The sequence below is a fragment of the Thunnus maccoyii genome, chromosome 5 (assembly GCF_910596095.1).
Source record: "Thunnus maccoyii chromosome 5, fThuMac1.1, whole genome shotgun sequence".
Lineage (NCBI taxonomy): Eukaryota > Metazoa > Chordata > Actinopteri > Scombriformes > Scombridae > Thunnus > Thunnus maccoyii.
This window is the reverse complement of record NC_056537.1, coordinates 21,715,471-21,734,638: the sequence shown is the minus strand read 5'-3', so window position 1 is coordinate 21,734,638 and position 19,168 is coordinate 21,715,471. Positions and strand designations below refer to the sequence as shown.

Genomic DNA, 19,168 nt, shown 5'->3' with positions numbered 1-19,168 from the left:
CACCTACTGTACCTGCTCTCCCTCTGCAAGCACACTCACCCACACTCACCCACACACACACACATCGTCGCATTTCTACCTGCTACCTCCGACTTACTGAAGCTGCAGGGAACTCACACAGCAGCGTCTTAATAAGGAATCGTCGAGCCGCAGGAAGTTGATGAGAATTGTTACAACAGTGATTATGATTACTGCTTTAATACAACAGCCTGCACATAATGATCACCAAGCAAACAATGGGCCTCAAGCATGAATGTTTTCTTATTTTTCTCTTATATTTGTTCTTGCACAAAAGCAATAAGAGGAAAATAAGAAATCCTACATGGGAGTCAACAAACTTGTAAACCACTTGTTTCAGCCTGATGAACGCCACCTGTTCACGAGGAGGTGCACACCCCTAAAATTGCTATACAAGGCTGCATGTTGCGCTCCGTTTGTGGGTGGGTTTCATTCACAAAAAGTTCCCAAAGAGTAAAAAAAAATCTGCGCAGCTTCAAGTCCTGCTTTGAGAAATCAGAAGATAAACACATAGGATATTTAGGAGTGACAGGAGAAGACCCGAAACAATTATCAAATATAAATCCAGCTAACTTGACATCAGAGCAGCTCTACACTGTGACAGAAATGAAGAGGGAATGCTTTGACATTAAGTTAGAGGCTAAAAAACATCTTTCTAAAGAAAAGCTCTCCATGAGGGGAGGCGGTGGGATGTGACAGTCACAGAGATATCAGAGAATATTATAGTCTACAGGTGATGCTACACTGTCAGCTGCAACACAACATAACACTGGACAGAGACCTGCAGAGAGACACAGAGGAAGCTGTTGGAGCGAGAGAAAATCCTTAGAAACTGAAATAGAGAGGTTGCTGCATCAAAAATATGAGCATAAAAATCATAAAAGTTGGCAACCATCATGATGAAAATATGCTAAACAGAATTTTGCATTAAGTTTGTTTCACTTATGTATTAAATTTTTTATTAATTTCGTTATCATATTTAAACTCGAAATTAATTCAGATTAGGACATTAAAATTGTAAGTCAAGCAAGAGTTTCTCCCCAGTGAAGAAAGGCAGAGATGATCTATTCATGACATGCACGACATGTCTGGAAAACTGAATTTCGTTCGTACCTAAGAGAAAATTGTAAGTACAAGAAAACTGATGAATGCCATGAATGTTTTTAAATCAGTCGTACGTGCATTTTAAGAACGAATCTGTCCGTACGAGTGCTTTTTGCATGAGTTCTGCTTTGTGTTGTATATTTAGCCGAGTTTTTTTTTTTCAGGCTACTCAGTATTCAGACTTGTGTTACGCTCAATCCCCACGCCAACAGAGTAATTACTGCTTTGGCTACATCCCTACTGGCATGTGTTTGCGCCTGCAGGGCCAGGCGGGTTATCTAGAATGGATTATTGAAGTCTTAATGTGGACGTCGTCAGTCATAGTGTTGCCTCCGAGGTCCCGGGGTCCTCTCCCAGTAATGGACCTTATTTGAGAGTGGTTCATTTCATGCCTCTCTACAGCCATTAATGTTCAGAGGACTGATCTGAGGCTGCTCACTTCAAAGGCTCAGACAGGGTTGCGTTCAGGTATGATGAAAGGTGACATTTGGTGCTACCCTGTGGACACAGCAGTCTGTCGAAGGCTCTGTAAACTCTCAGCTCATTTATATGTACGTGTGTGTTTATATGTGTGTGTGTGTGTGTGCCTTTCCTCTTTTCCGCAGTCTGTTAGATTTGTCTACTGTCCGTTCTGTGTGGTTGTTGGAGTCAGGCGACAGGGTTGCTTAATTTAAGAACCAGCTGGATTTTATGTTTATGTTAGGGTAAAATAGTGTAGTATCCGTTGGAGCAGTATCTGTGGGTGAAGCTTTGTATGGTTACTCATTAAAAAATGAAACTCTGTGAAGTCTTTGGTTTTTCCTGTGAAGTCTTTTGTTTCTCATGTTTTTGTTGTGTTTTTTTGTTTTCGTGGCAGAAGATAAAATGGGAATTTGTGGTCCGATTGATTCCTGTCTTTTTATGACAAGTTTTTTCTACTTGTCATCTCGTGCTGAGTTTTTCCCCCCCAGGTTTTGACGTCTCTCCTCCTATCTGAAGCTAAAATTCACACGCTTGCTATCTCTTAACCATCTGTCATTCTCTCCACCACTTCTCACATCTCTAGTTCTTTAACCTAATCTGTGCTGCATTTTACAGGAGTTCGTATGTTGGATGGGGAGGTGACAGACGTGGTGGAGGCCCACTCTCTCAGCCTCAACCCTCAGCACATCCACATTTATAGCGCCAGCTGGGGCCCAGAAGACGACGGCAAGTCGCTGGACGGCCCTGCCAAGCTGGCCAAGGAGGCTTTCCTCCAGGGAATCACCAAGGTCAGTCAGAGCATCAGCTTGGACTTTAAGTCTAATAATATCTTCCCGGTTTCTTCAAACATCACTGTCAAACTCACAGCTGTTCTGTAAGCCTCATATTTGAATGTTTGTTGTTCAGTAACATATAAGCCTTCCTGTTATATCAATTATTACATTAAGTTTTCCACAAATACAATCATACCGTATCAATTTTTGATGGAGGATATCTGTCCAAAATGTACGAAGTCAAGTTGAGTTTGTTAACTGCCTTCTGACTAGTCCTTAAGTGTCAGATAGAATAAAGAGTAAGACATATTATCTAAAGCTAATGTCATCATTTCTCACGTGTTAGCATGCTACATCAAAAGCACAGCGAAATGATAAATGTAAGATGGAAGAAGGTAGAAATAGAGCAGCAGTCACTGATGTAGAACAATAGTTAGATTCAAAGGCCGCAGTAATTGGCGTATAAATGAATGAAACTACAAATCCCTTGTGGAAAAGAGTGATTCATATATCACGTCCTAAATGTGAAATGCTCCACACATCACGGTGTGTTAGGGAAGGAAAATTGCCTGACAGCAGCACAACAGGACCTTTCTGGTACAGCGTGTGTTCTCCTGGCAGCGAGATAACCCCTGGCACTGAAGTGTTATCATCTGGCCTCTGTAACCTGCAGCAAAGGCAGCGTCAGGTCATAAATTGGGCTGGAAGGTTTAGGAGTATTTATTACAGCTGCAAGACTTGTGTTTGGATACAGTACAATTCAGACAGCATCATACAAACACTACAGTAGAGGCACTTTTTTTTTTCCTAGATTCTAAAGAAAGCAAATTTGTGAGATGGAGAAGTAGGAATCTATTAAGGTAATTCACTGGATAATCATTTTAATAGCGCTCTGAACAAGCCCACTTGAAGTCTGTGTTTGGGTCAAATTGAGGTCCCTTTGTACTCTTAGGAGCTTATAATGTCTCTGATTAACCATGCCAGAGAAAACAGCGTTGCAACAACAGTGATAAGGAAGCAAAGATTCCAATATCTTCACATTTGGCGTCACAGTCCTGACAACTGGTGATGTGACAGTTTTTTTTGGGTTGTTGTTGTTTTTAAAAAAAAAAACCAGCCAGGCCCGGCAGAGAACAGAACAAGACAGGCAATCACAATCTTTAACAAAAGAAGTAGCAAGACATTCCTTCAGTCTCTCCTCATCAAACACTGACTGAAAACAGCAAGTTTTTTTTTTTCTGCTTTTCATGTGGTTGTATGTATCTGTGGGTGACTGAGAGGAAGGAAGGAATGTTAAACATGTGTTTCCTCTCACCTTATTAATTTCTTGCTTGCCATCAACTGTTTCATCGCTGCTATCTGTATGTGGAATGTAAGAGAGGTCCCTCCACCTTCTTTTATCTGTTTTCTTCTCCATATGTTCTGTATTTCTTGTTTTGTTCTCCAAAAATGAATATGTTATCCACCCACTCGGCTCAAACTGTAGGTAGAAGAAGCAAGTAAAAAGTTTTATTCTGAAGACACAGTGTCTGTCTGTGTTTCTGCTTTCACGCATTGATGGGAAATTTTGCTTTCTTTAATCAACTTTTGAGTGACAGGGTCCTAATAATACTGAAAATAAAAGTTAGTTGCGAGAAAACACTGAAAAACAGACCAAAGACAAATAGAAAAATATAGCCGCAAGCGGAGATTCCGGGGTTCAAGCCAACACAGACAGTTAGAAGTTGAAAGCTTCAACAGCGTCATTAAAAAATATCCACCAAGTCTGGTGATGTTTGGAAAAACTGTCAATTGGCAGCAGGCACATGCATGTGTTTGAAACTGGTGATGCCCCCAATTGAGAGATTTCAAAATAGTTTTACACATGTGGTTCAACATTGTTATGAAACTTATCCTTCAAGTTTTGTAATGATTGGACAAACAATTTCTGATATATAAGTCTGATTTGTGTGATGCCACGCCCATTTTTTTTGCATCTGTAGCATCCTCTAGTAGTCGATTTGAATTAAACTTTCAGGGTGTGATGTTTCAGGTACTTATGTGGACATATCCTGCAAGTTTTGTGATGATTGGCCAAACAGTTGTTGACTTTGGTCCACGCCCTTTTTAAGATCATTGGTCAATATCTTGAAAAAAAGATAAGATGTCAACAAACTTTATGCAAATTTTAATAAGTTTGGTCCAATAATGATCCACAGAAAATTAGGTAGCAGTCAGATCTACGGTTTAGGAGGAGATGTCAAAAATTTTACAAAAAATTCAAAATGGCGGAAAATCTGTCTAAATCTACAAATGGGTGTGGCTTACATAGATAGATTTGTCTGGACCCACAGAATCCAGAAAAATAGAGAATTTTGTTTGTCAGACTAACGGTTCAAAAGTTATAGGCCAAAACGTAAAGTTCGTTGTTATAGCGCCATCATCTGGCCGATTGGGGTCATATCTCTTGGGCAGCACTTGCAGACAACTTCCAATCAATGGGCAAAATCTCATGTCTCTACCATTTACCAACTGGCAGGAATTTGTTCAAACATTTCTGAGGAAAAATAATAATAAACTAGCACAAAAACAACATGGCCTCAAACACGTGTTCGTAAAAATGAGAACTGACGCACAAAATCCAAAATGGCTGATTTCCTGTCAGTATATAAAATGTATTGTGTCCAGAATGATGAGAGCAGTGAACTCACTGAATTTCATGAACATCCAGAGATGTTGAACATCGGAGAATAATAACAGTCTCTAAAAAAAACAGTAGATTGCTGGCACTTTGTGCTCGGGCCATAATTAAAAGTAAAACTTTAACAAAAGGACAGTGAGGTTGCTCTCTGCCTAGAGGCTAGTCCAGAGCTGTGGAGCCCTGACAGCAGATGCCCTGCTGCCCTCTGTCTCCATCTCTAGCCAGGACTCCGGGGACTGTCAGCAGCAACTGTTCAGCAGAGCTCAGGGTAATATCAGCTACATATTGAGAGAAAGAAGGTAAATATTATAGGAAGTGGCCAGACCAAACAGTGCCCTAGAAATAAACAGTGGAACTCAAAAATCTATTGTAAAGGTCATAGATAAGTAGTGCAAGGAGGGCAAATTGAGAAAATTTGCACACATTTTCTACAACTTATGAGTTCTGTTCGTACAAGCTTAAGGCGATCCATCGATTTCTGGGGCAAACCAGCCAATAAAGAAAAAGGGTTTGTGTGCCTTGGAACGAAAGGAATGATCTAATCTTAGAAATTCTCCTGAGCCAACAAATGACACAGTTTATTACTTTACTTAAATGTTAAGTCAAATTTTAATCTGAGTCATAACTCCCCCTCCCACCAGCCCCCAAGATTGTTAGCCTCATATTGGCGATGCCAACCCAATGGGATTAAATGTATGTGTCACATACTGTATGTGTTTTAGGAGATTGGAGCAATACAATCTCACTGCCAAATATCACGTTGTCATTTATCAGGCTCTTAAATTGTTTTATGCTTGAGTAGATTTTATAATTACATTTCTTCTGTCTTCTGTATTAATAAGAATTGTGCAGCAGTTCAATTTTTCTGAAGGAAAGTATGAAAGTGACAAGGCATTTAAGCAGTGAGAGGCACATCTTTGTCAAAAGCAGTTTTTCACACTTCAACCAGCTCTTATTAGTCTCTCTCTCTCTTTCTCTGTCTGTCTCTCTTAACCTATCCTGTAAATGTCTGTGGATTACAAGTGTGCCATCGTATGTGTGTCCTTTCACTACAGGGACGCAGCGGACTAGGCTCCATTTTCGTGTGGGCCTCAGGAAATGGTGGCAGGGAGCAGGACAGCTGTAACTGTGATGGCTACACCAACAGCATTTACACCCTGTCCATCAGCAGCACCACGCAGTCCGGCAACGTACCCTGGTACAGCGAGCCCTGCTCCTCCACCCTCGCTACCACCTTCAGCTCCGGAAACCCGGGGGAGAAACAGATAGTGGGTGTACACACACACACACACTCTTTCTTTTTCACATACTTTGAATACTTCAGACTGTGTGTAGGATTGTTTTCATACCTCAAACAATACACACACTGTAAATGTCAAGATTGCAAAAATAACTGTACATCTCATACGTTGCATCAGCAATCAGTCAGCCAAAAGTCGATGCCGCTACATCCAAAATGAACCCTTTTCAAGTGTACACACACATGAATCTTGCCTCTTTCAAAATCCAAAATATGCATCTAACTGTCAGAATCAGAGTGCTCGACGTGTAACATACAGTGAGCAAAACTGACAAACACTGAGAAATGCCACATGCTTCCTTCAAGCTGCTTGTCAGCTGAAGAAAGATTCGCCTCAGGGACAAAGAATAACATGAAACAACCATAAATCTGCTATTCCCTCTAAAATACACCAGAGGCACGCTGCAGGCAAGCAAACACAACTCATCAAATGGGTGAAATTGAAGTCAATTTAAAATGTACCGCAGCAGTCGCTTTGTATTGTTGCTTTAGCAGTCAGAAACTGTCATTTGTCGTATCACTGGATTCTTTCCATTCTATTTTCTTCCCTTCAAAAATTGGTATTTTTGCGTTCGGTAGATTTGTGTTTAGACTTTCAAATGCCAAGCAAACCAGGCTTTCAAATAAATGCAATGTAGACTCACAAGTAGCTCATTCAGTGGACATATTTGGTCTCCCGTCCTCTCTTGAGAGTATAGATTTTTGCAGCTAGAGCCAGAGAAAAACACATTTTGTTTCCAGCGCTGGTAACTAAGCATGACGGCCTTTTCTGCACCCTTTGTTGTTATTCACCTTCTCTGGTTTTCACACCTAGGATGAACAAAATAAACAGATTATTACAATGTGGCAAAAAAAAAAGCATTGTTCACTGATTGGCCCTTGAGGCATTGTGCTCAACACAATATCATAATGACAGTACAATTGAAAATCAAACCTCTGTATTTTCTTAAAATTGCAAAAGTCAGTATGCAGTTTTTAGTAGATACATGGTGTTCAAGTGTTTTGTTGACATGTTCAAATGGTTCAGAGCTTCTCTATATTTCAACTAACTGCTTAGTCAAATATGTTTGCAAAAGTAAAAACTTAATAGGTGAAAACAATACAATTTTAGTGTTTTGTTTCCACTTGTGATCTAACAGTTGGCTTGTGCCCTCCCTTTGTTTACTCCTATGACGCGAAGACATCTTTCCACAGATAACGGTCATTAGCTCTACAATCTGTCAGGCACAGTTGCAAACCAAGAATATATCCTTAACCTTCACAGCTCTCCTTGCCCTCTGGCTTCTTGTCATTCCTGACGTGTCCCCATGGTGACCCAGACAGGCCTCATTAGCTTTCTGGCACCGGCAGAGACCGAGAGCAGAGGTATACCTGGAGTGCTAACATACTTCATCTCACCACCGCCAGAGCTGGCTGGTCTGATTTGGCTGACATTCGCTGTCCCGTTTGTGACCCTTTGGCAGAAATCCACAGACCTGTGACTGAACCTACCTGCTGATTCTGTCTTTCCTCCTCCTCCTCCTCCTCCTCCTCCCCTCCCACCCCCCCATCTCCAACTGTTGCAGGCAGTGCTCCCATTGTCCGAGGCCCTCCCCTGTCTAACACTCAACTTCTCTCGCTGTGACATTCACTTATCCTGAAGTGGGAAACTCAATGTGTCATGTTAACTGTCTCTACTTCCTCTCTTTTATCCTGTCTCCAAGGTGACCACAGACCTGAGGCAAAAGTGCACAGACTCTCACACAGGGACGTCCGCTTCGGCCCCACTGGCTGCTGGGATCATCGCTCTGGCTCTGGAGGCCAAGTGAGTGCAATTGACGCAGCCTCCTCCTGTAACCATAGAGCTATTTTGTAGTCAGTACAGTAGAAAAAACATCATAAACACTTTAAAATTTTTATTTTACTGTAAACTTAATTTGATATGTAGCACTGCAGGCTTGCAGGAGAAGTGAGTGTGTGTGTATGTGCGTGCACTTGTATCTGGAATTGCGCACCTGCGTCTGGTAATCAGAGTTGGCCTAAATCCCAGCCCAGAAATTCTTTCCTCAGCAAATTAAGCTTTTGATAATCAGTTAATTAGCAAGACAAAACAGCAGATCCTGCCCACACACACACATCTGAATACCTGTAGGGCCGGTGGAGAAGATTTAAAACTAGAGAATGTCTCATTATTATCGTTCACTCAGGACTCCAGGTAAAAGAATCCAAGTTTCTGTCAGTAGCTCTAATGTGTTCCATTACGATCGTATCTTTAGTCATATCTCGTGCATGTTAAGTCCTCTTATCTGCCGGCAGTCCCCTATTTTGCATAATTCTCCTCGTTTCCGCGGTAGCGATTAGCTGACAGGTGTCAAATCATATCCAGTATTACCTCACAGGCCAGTTTCAGTGCAGGTATACATCGTTTATCTCAGCACCGTCACCTCTGATATGAAGAGAGGAAGGGCAGCGACAGACAGGACTAAGCTTTACACCATGTAGACTCTCTCTTTCTCTCTTTCAACACCAAACTAGAGGCAGTATTTCTCAGTGACTACACCCCTACACACACACACACACACACACCTCCCTCCACACCCTCCCGACAGGCAGCAGTAATAACAGGGTAGCCAGTTTATCGGACTGGGACCACACTGGAATTCACAGAGATGGAATCATTTAATAGGCAGAGTGCTATGGCTTTCTGGTGTTTTATTATTTTATTATTCTCCCCCCCCCCCACCCCCCCTTCGCTCTTCGCTGAGGTGACATTGAGTGGATGGGGGATCTTGTCCATTAATAACACATGAGAGGACGCGAGATGTGAATGCTGATGCGGAGAGCGGCGGAGGTGACGCGCTACAGTGCAATTCTGTTTCTATTTCTGACTGCTGTGGTGTTGCTCTCGGCGAGCTGTGTGATTCATGGTTTTATTATCTTAACCTGCGCAGAAGTTGGTGACTCAAAAGGCTTCTGCGAATGGTTAACTACCGTGCCTCTTAATAAATCTATATTTAAAAAAAAAAACAACAAACTTTTATTAGGCTTCTACTTTGTGGAAGGTGAATCATCCCAAAATCCCAGACCTCATTAGAAACCATCATTACTGGAAGGTCTAGACACAGTCCTCCACGGTATTATATCCACTGTTTTACTGTGTTCCCTGACCTTTCAGCACAAAAGCTTATGATGTACCTTTAATACTGGTAGTTTACACCGGCATTAAAACCATAATGTGAACCCATACTTTTGTTATGGTTGACTGACATGTCCCTCAGGACTCCCTCTATGCCTCAGTATAATATTTTATACATGTATGGCTGTAAATGCTCAGCGGTGTCATATTTCCAGGTGTGTCTACAAACTCCTGACCTTTTCCATATCCCATAGCTCCTCACATTTCCTCTGCTCTATTGTCATACAGTCGAGGTCAGCGAAACCCGACTGCTCTCATAATGTAGAAGAAGTAACACCTTCTGCTATTACAGTACGGCGGCAGGAAGTCAATATGGTCCCACTTGTTCTCCTCCCTTGTATCTCTGCAGTATGAACCTGACCTGGAGGGACATGCAGCACTTGGTGGTGAGAACATCACAGCCGGGACGCCTCAGCGCCGGAGACTGGAAGACTAATGGAGTGGGACGCAGAGGTAGAGACGACTGCCATCAGTAGTCGCATATCAAGCACAGATGGTATTGCACAGCGTTACATTTGCACTTCAATCCTGAGCGAATGACGGGACATTTTGAGCACAGAAAAAGATTTTTAGCAAGCACATGATTTATATTTTTAGAGCAAAATATTGTCATGCAAAGAGTAATTTAATTTGAGCAAGCGAAAAATATATTCTGTGCTCAGTAAATGTATTTGCTTCTTCGCTATTAAATGCACAAAAGGACCCTTTCATAACCTCTCATTTGCTCTCTCCCAACATTTCTCCCTGCAATCTCATTTAACCTGACAAAACAGTGCCAGAATTTCAGCCAATCAAAAAAAAAAAAAAAATGGAGTAGGTCGTTTCTGATTGATTTGTCTCCTGCTATACTGCTATAGTTATTAACCTAAACTTAAACAGGGGCAGTCCTTTTTGTTTTTAATAAATTACCTATATGACTGCATGTTCAGGATTGAGGCACAAATATAACACCATGGTTATTCCTGTAAAGAGTGGATTGTCTCTCTGTGATTTTATCTCATCCTCACCACCCACCAACCTGCCATCCTCTCTTTATACCTCCATCTTTTTTTCCCCCACAGTGAGTCATTCGTACGGTTATGGGCTCCTGGATGCAGGTGCTATGGTGGCTTTAGCCCAGAATTGGACCACAGTGAGGCCACAGCACCAGTGTGTTCACGCCATGCTCACAGAACCGAGGTTAGAGGGGTTATCTTGAGCTCTCCGCGTGTGTTTTACAAGCGCTCGCTGTTCTATCATCCGGCTCGGTCTGATAGATGTCATATTCTCGCCCGAGCTGGGACGGTTGTGTAGATTGGTAGCACAGCGCTGTAGTCTGTGTCCATCTCTTGAGCCACACAACATTAAGCACTCTCTCCTCTCCGCTTGTCAAACCTGCAGAGACATCGGGAACAAGCTAGTGTTCAGCAAGAGCGTGGATGCCTGCTGGGGACGACCAGAGTATGTCAGCTCTCTGGAACACGTTCAGGCTCGTCTCACTCTCTCCCACAACCAGAGAGGAAAATTGGCCGTTCATCTCATCAGTCCGCTGGGCACACGCTCCACCCTGCTGTTCCCCAGGTACAGTAAAACAGCAAGACTATTCACACCAGCAATCGAGCCCCTCATATATATTTCTCTCTTTCTCTTTGCCAGAGAAACAAACACACACTATGCATGTGTGCGCCTCAGTTTTAATTGTGCGCGGATACTCCCACAAGTATACTCTCTGCTCTCTGTCTGAAATACATGTTCTGCATTCTAAAGCAGAAAAAAAAAATCATACAAAAACACTGTCTCTCCCCTTTTCATCCAGGCCAAATGACTTTTCCTCGGAGGGATTCAACGACTGGGCCTTTATGACCACCCACTCATGGGATGAGGATCCTCAAGGGGAATGGACCCTGGAAATAGAAAACGTAGCAGCTAATGGACGTGACTATGGTAACCGTACTCGTCTTTATTCATTGTTCGGTCTGGTCACATCACATCAGACCCACATTCATGCCAGTGATCACTGTCCCCTCATCTGCTCCTCAAGTCTTTTTCATTTTCATGCTTCTCTAAATAGCCTCTCCTCAATTCCCTCTTCTCCATCCTGTTCCCTTTGTAACACTTGCCTTTGTTGGTACCGAGGGGGAGAGGCTCTCAGAACCAAAACCAGATTAAAACATTACAGCTGCTGGGTAGAGAAAGATTCCTCTGCAAGAAAGTTGTTGGCAGCCTTTTGATTATCAAATCTTCAGCATCTTGAGAATGTTTTTTTTTTTTTTTCTCCAACTATGGTTTGCATTTTCTTCCAAAAGCCAAAAGGCAGCATATTCTCTAAGAGCCAACTCGTAAAGTCCTGCAGCTTTCCTTTGTGCTTTGTTTACTCTGACCAGCCGGGGATATGAGATATGAACGCGTCTCTTACTCCGCTGGTGTTGATCCTCTTCCAGTGTTGTGTTTGGTCCACTCACATCACTTGTTTCCTTTCCTCCCACCCACATATCCTTCTTCTCAAGTTTCCCTGCCAATTCCCTCTCTGAGAAGTGTTAAACTGATATTCTATTCTACATCTTATGCACGCCCTCCCACCGTCTGCTTCTGTCTCTGTCAGGTGTGTTGAGTCAGTTCACCCTTATCCTGTGGGGTACCGGACCCAGCGTTGTCAACCCCTCATCATCTGACTTCCCCCGGCCGTCCAACAACAGCTGCAAGACCTTCGATGCCCAGCAGATCTGTATCGGTGAGATCATCTGAGCTTCCGCTGACACATAAACTTTGAACAGGAGCCACTTAAGCTGAATGGGTTTATTTGTATTGGTGCTCAGTCATTGTTACAACGCAGGCTTTAGGTCAGACTGTGTCGGCTATTTCAACTTGCGAGAGGTGGACGTCGTGAATTCACATTGCCCATTTACAAACCACTCGTGCATCTGTTTATATACGCTATAAATAAACACATCACCATATGTCATATTAGTTTGAATCAGAGTGTGGGACGTCTGGAGGACCAGCAGGGGAGATTGAGACTGCGTCAGTGCAAAGAGCTGCTGCACTGTCAACAACTGTTGAGGAAGATGACTCCCTCATTGAAAGGCAGATGAGGATGCAGGTTGCATTCTGCTTCCGAGCTTTCAGATGCTTTCCTCTTGATTATTTCAGACTCCTCGAAAACAAAATCAAAATCTACATTTCATGAATTATTAGTAATGCTTTCATTTACAGGTCCTCAGTTCCTGTGAAGGAACAAGAAGGTTCCTGGAAAGGGCTTTGTTATTTGGTAATAAGTATAATTATTTAAAATTATATATTCATTCTAGGAAAACGGACACAGTGTTCATTTGCTGACAATCTCCACTAATTGGTAACAAAGCGTTCTTTTACCAAAGTAATTATCTTTTAGTCAGTGCAGAGCAGGTAAGATGAATCTGCAGAAATGTCGAAGTTTGTCTTTCTGTGTGCAAATTACAGGCAGGCAGACCTTTTATAGATCAAACAATTAGTCAGTTAATCGAGAAAATAATCTGTGGACAAATCGAGCCCTAAACGACATGCACTGTAATTTTTGCCTGTAAACTTCCTAGGAAATTATGGGACCCATAAAATAATTTTTATGTGTGAATGTGGGTATCTGTAGATTTTAATTATGTTTGTTGGATTGGAAGAGACTTAAGCTCCCTCGTGTTTTCATCTCCCATTCCCCATCCAGAGTGCAGCCCCGGCTTCTCCCTCTTCCTGCAGGGTTGTGTCAAGTTGTGTCCACCTGGCTTCACCTCAGGGCAGCAGCTCCTCAACCTTTCCTTGGAGAACTGGGTGGACTTGTCCTCCGTCCAAGCCTGCCTGCCCTGCAACCCTGCCTGCCTCACCTGCTCTGGCACCGGACCTACAGACTGCCTGTCCTGCCCGCCTCACAGCCACCTGGTCCTCACCTCCTGCCTGCACCAGAACCAGGTCCAGCGCAAATCCCCTCTAGCTGGGGGACTCCAGGGTGACAGAGCTGAGCCAGAGGGGGAGATCCCAGCCGCAGCAGACAACAGCGGAGAAGATGAGGAACCTCCAGGGATCAGCGTAGCTCCGTCCACTCAGCTGCCTGCCGTCGTGGCCGTGCTCTGCTGTGCCTTTATCCTGGCCGCCTTCATCGGGGTCTTCCTCTTGCTGCAGATGCGCTCAGGTCGCACCTCTCTGGGCTGGAGGACCAAACTGCCCTCTGTGTATTCAGAGACGAGGGGGGTGCGGGTGGGCTTTGGTTTTGGCTTCGGCCAAGGACGAGAGAGGAAGGCACGGATTTCCTACAAGGGGATCCCCACTGTGTGGGGGGACGAGGACATGATCGCCTACGAGTCTGAATCAGACAGCGAGGAAGTGGACGGTCACTGCGAGAGGACAGCTTTTATCAAGACGCAGAGCTCGATCTAGCTGAAGCCTGCGTCTGCTGCGGTGGTGTCTGATACCACGACATCCTGGGTCTCGTCAGATTTTTAGACCTGACTGTACGGAGCCGACACATGAAGAAGAATCACGCAGGTTCCGGAAAAAAAAAAAACACAGGCCTTACCGTCCCATCAACACCCCATCCAACTACATTAAATACACTCAGTGTTTTGTTCTGTCACATATTTATTTACATTTGTGAATTTATCTTGTTTGATATTTCCAGATGTATTTATCATGCATTCAACACTATCACCAATTTAAGGTGTTATGCAACTATTTCACTTTTAATTTTATGACCTGTTTGATCATTTTTCCTCCGATCTGTCAAACAAGTAGAGCACATTACTTGACCAAATATACTGTACATCTGAATTGTTCCTAAAACAGACTATTTGCAGCATTTTAACATTGTAATATTTCATAAGATTCCTGGCAGATTACAGTCAGAGTAAAGCTGACAAGCTTTTCATTAATAGTAAGAAACCTTTTGTCTGCAGCATACTGGGATGGCCTAATAAAACATCCTGCTGGCTGTTTGATAAGAAAACTACGGAGGATGTTCTTTCTTCAAACGCAGCACAGTGGGAATTGCCACTGCAGCATAAGACACAAAGGATGTATCAATCACAAAATCTTACTGACTTGTAGTGGAGTAATGCTGTTTTTGAATGAATAAAAAAACACTTAGCCCAAAGCTGCTTGGCTGACCTTTACAACATTTTTCTAACGTCGTTACTGCTGCTAAGAAATAAGATCATTTTCTCTTCATTTTCCCCACAGAGCGCATATTGATTTTGGGGCTTCTCTCCCAGAACATCTCCATCAGGGTGTAAAGCTCTTTCCCCTTCTATTGTGAGCGCCATACATTACAAATACACGCTTTATTTCCCATCTCTAGCAGTGTAGGCTTCTCACAACCCAAGTTGAATCTTTGGAGCTAAAGGCCAGGATGATTTAAAAAAATAAAATAAAAAAATGAAGAGATCTTGTATTGCATTTTTCTATGTTTGTTTTATATCCTTTTTTATTTAATTGACAATGGATGTTAATATTGTGTGAGATCTGTTTCATGCTGGAATAAAAATGACTTTGGCTGTTGCATAGATAGGCTGTTTGTGTCTTTACTGGCAGATTCTAAAACTTCTAAAGGGTTTCACACATCTTGAATTCAGCCTCTGACACACAAACACCCCGAGAGCACAGATGGTTCATCACTTCTTCATGGCCATATATCATTGTTGTAAGTATACTTCACTCCGGGGCGTTGAGCTTTAACAGGGTGCCAGCATTCTGTCTTCTTGCTGCTATCCGGCTGCCAAAAAGCCTCGAAGACAGTTTTCTCAAGCTTCAATGTGGTGGCCGCTTAAAGTTTAAATTAATATAAATGGAAAAGGTTTGTATGCGTGCGGGAAAACAATATGCCTGCCGGTAGCAGTTCTGTTCATTAGCGGCTTTCCAACCCAACACCATCTACAGAGTCAGGTATCTGGGTTCATGGGTGAAGGTACATTCATTCAGTGGGCCATAATTAGATCTGCCGGGAGAAGTCGCTGTACAATTCAGTGCCCCCTTGGATGCTTCGTGCTTTGCATTATAAATACTGTAAGTGTGAAAGTAATGCCTGTGTGTTCTCGTGGAGTTGAAAAAAGCAAATGAGTTTCAAAGTCTTTTATCTGCTCATACCTTCACTACATACCACGACACCACCATGTGATTGTCTCGCTCTATCTGCCCTTCAGTTTTATCTAATTAGCTGTCATGTTCTGTACAATACTGCTCACTAAGTAGGTTTCGGCAACAAGAAATACTAGATTAATTAAAAGAACACCAACAAATCAGTTCCTCTTTAGCCGATTTCACATTTGGATCAATCGGACACTTGAGTTTCCGTTCTCATTATTCCAGCAGGTCACACATCATCCGTGTTTATGTACGGAGTCTGATGCTCAGGGATAAACTCGGCTGTCAGTTCTGCTTCCAGGGGAGCATAGAAAGCTTGAAAAATGCAGCAGAGTCAGGAGTAAAATGCAGAGGCTGAGTATCCCCAGGGTGCCTCCACAGGCATCGCTCCCCTCTCACACACACAAGTGTGCACAACTATCTTTGTTAGGACATTACATTGACTTCCATTCATTGTAGACAGCCTAGACCTAACACTAACCTTAATCTAACCTCAGTTCACACCTTACCACTAGCATTAACCAGGACCTCAGAAATGACATTTTGCTTCATTAGACCAGGCTTTGGTCCTCATGAGGACTACTGGCCCTGACAAAGTTGGTGTTTATACCAGAAAAGGTCCCAAAAAGTGACTAAACATCCTCTCCCCAGTGATCACTGGCAGGCCTAAGGTGTCCCTGCCTCCACACTTGCTGTCTTTCTCTTTGTAGATCTTTTTTTTTTTTTTTTTTTTTTTTTTTAAATGTAGCATGAACAATGAACCGTTTTCTTTTCATGTTCAACTCCTGCTCCGCACTGTCACAGTTAACACCTCAGCCTCACAGCGGGGTGAGTAAAAACTGCTAATGTGAGCTCCTACGCCAACACCCTGCTCAGTTTAATGTCAGGTTGTCTCCTCGACAGGCCGTCTGAGTGGGAGAACAAGCACTGACAAGTGAAGCATTGGACAGTCTAAAAGGGCTGATATCACTTGCACTTATCAGAGACTGACAGCATCTAAGGACTGTACTGCTCTCGCTGACTCAATGTTTCCCCCTACAGACACATGATTCATCGAGCTCTCCACTGGTGCTGAGCAAGACTGTGGAAAGGCATGAAAATACACTAAAAAAGACTGATTCAATTGGTTGATTGGAGAAACTTTTTTAAAACACAAACTTTTGTATCTTGATTTTTATTCACCTCCCATCTCTTCTGTGGTTCTTCTTCTGCATCTTTCATGAATTAAACACAGAAGAGACCTCGCTTGCCTTCATATATTACCTCTGAACAAATGAAAAACAGCGCTACAACAAATCACATTTTTTTAAAAAAAAAAAAAGGGGGGGGGGGGGGGGGGGGACATTTAGACACACAACAAGACAGCAGGAAAAAGAAGATATGACGGTTATAATAAGACAACTGGAGAAAAGTGCAATTCAAGATGCAGTGAAGTCTGGTCTTTGAGAACAGCTGGAGGTGAGAGAGAGAGAGAGAGAGAGAGAGAGAGAGAGAACAGAAAGTATTGAGCTATGGCAGACCAGACATTAGGCCAGAGGAGGAGAGCAACAGGGCAGCAGACCTCCTGTGGAAAATGAATAATAACCGGATAAGTGACGGACACAGTGGGGGCAGTGCACAGTGGGGGCAGTACACAGTGTGTCACAGGTGGACTGTGAGATGTCCGGCCTCGGTGTCGGACACAGATGACAACATCCTCCACAGCTCTGTGAAAGCAGATATGCACCAGAGAAGGCTGAGTGCCTCGGGATGAGAAGCACTGTGGAGGAAAAAGAACTGCAGCTCATTTGAAGGAACTCTTTCTTCTGTCTTCTCTGTGTACAGTTTGAGCCAGCTCGTTTTTAAAAGGGTCAGTTCACCCAAATTACAAAAATATAATTTTCTTTAATCATCTAGCTGTGCAGCTGGTTTGGAGGTTTTTTTTTTGTGTTGAGGTTTTTAGAAATCCATCTCAGAGATTTCCACCAGCGATTGAGGTGAATGGAAATGCATTTGTTGTGCTCACAGCTTTGAAAACTGATGTTTGAAACAGCAACGTCTCTGTCCAGAAACAGTGTTCATAAAACCAGTTCTTAGTAGAAAGTAGTTCCAATGAAATTCAGTTTTATCCACTTTGCTGCAAAGACCAGCTGTTGTCAAGAGTTCTTAAATTTGATGCAGAAATTTCACTGCTGTGAACACCGCAAACAAAAGTCCATTCACCTCCATTATGTTGTGATGGTGGCAAAAATGCAATCAAGTCAATCAACAGAAAAAGAATTGGCCACTGGTCTGACATTTCTTTTTTTAATTTTATAGAAAAAATGATTAATCAACAGATTAATCAATGGTGAAAATAATTGTTAGTTGCAGCCCTAATTAAGTCAGCCAACAGAAAATTATAAACGATTTTGATGATCAATCATTTGATTTGTTGGTTGATCATTTTTCGAACGTGAGCATGTGCTACTTTTCTATCTCTTTGTAAATCAAATCTCTTTGAGTTCTGAATTTTAAATTTATGGCAAACAGACAATTTGAAAACATTATCGTGGGTTCTAACATTTTTCAATATTTATGGACTCAACAGTAGATCAATATTAATAATTATCCTTAATTGGAGCCCTTGACAGAAATCTCAAAACTATCTTCATGTCCACATAACACTAGATTTTTGTAATTTGTGTGAAATGACCCTTTACCTCTGATCTTTGATGGAAAGTCCCATTTTTCGCAATGATACAAGACCCGCAGCCTGACACCAACACCCGGACTGATCGATGACACCGAACAGTACTATTAATGGTCCCTGATAGTGTACACTGAAACCTTGATACACCCAAAACAAAACAAAAAAACCCTCCCATATTCACATCAACATACTTTACAGTCACACACATACCGATATATCTGCCACATGGTATATATGAGGTATAGTCTTCATCTAACCTTCTACTGCGTACAGTATGGTACACAAAACCACCCTCTCAGCAGTGAAGTTCAAGCACAGGAATGATGGACAGGGGCTTTGAAATGCAGACCTTCCACAGTTTTCTCATCAGCGAATAGGAAGCTCTTGGGGGGTGGGGGGGTGGGGGGGGGGGGGGGAGGAGGGGAGAAAAAGACAGGAAGGATAGAAAGTCTTCAGACTATCTACAAGCAAAAAACACTGGACAGAGGATAAACAGTCATCTGATATGATTAATGATCACATTGTTATCGTGTTGTGACCCACGCGGGACTCTTGGACTCAGACATACGATAGCTTATAAAGCCGCAGCTCGGGTCTCCTAGCGAGTTGAGATGAAGAGACCGCACATTCTCTTCGCTGCATTCGAGTCTGTCAGGAAAAAAAAAAAATTGAAATGCAGTCAACTTTACATTAAGAGGTACAAAAACAAAACAAACAAAAATCGCTGTGATGTGTCTTCTTCACTGCGTACATTAAAAAAAATTAAAAACCCCATACACCAAATAAAGCTTTTTAAATTGCACTCTGATGTGGCATGAGTCCCAGGCCGCCCCCCCCCCTCCCCGCGTCATCAGGATATTTACATTCAGTAGTTCAAGTCCAGGATGGAGCAAAGATAGAAAAA

At 42.6% G+C, this 19,168-nt stretch overlaps 1 protein-coding gene across 2 annotated transcripts in view; it reads left to right on the top strand.

Moving 5' to 3' along the window:
* The window catches only part of furinb (furin (paired basic amino acid cleaving enzyme) b), an 82,413-nt gene extending 67,397 nt beyond the window's left edge, over positions 1-15,016 (top strand). For both annotated transcript variants that reach the window (XM_042410603.1, XM_042410604.1), the window contains exons 8-16: positions 2,200-2,372; positions 6,093-6,305; positions 8,041-8,141; positions 9,862-9,965; positions 10,574-10,691; positions 10,893-11,072; positions 11,308-11,435; positions 12,094-12,222; positions 13,189-15,016. In XM_042410603.1, the coding sequence (XP_042266537.1) occupies positions 2,200-2,372; positions 6,093-6,305; positions 8,041-8,141; positions 9,862-9,965; positions 10,574-10,691; positions 10,893-11,072; positions 11,308-11,435; positions 12,094-12,222; positions 13,189-13,895 (1,853 nt within the window). In that variant the 3' untranslated portion in view covers positions 13,896-15,016. The remainder of the gene's footprint in view (positions 1-2,199; positions 2,373-6,092; positions 6,306-8,040; positions 8,142-9,861; positions 9,966-10,573; positions 10,692-10,892; positions 11,073-11,307; positions 11,436-12,093; positions 12,223-13,188) is intronic.
* Positions 15,017-19,168: the final 4,152 nt, after the last annotated feature.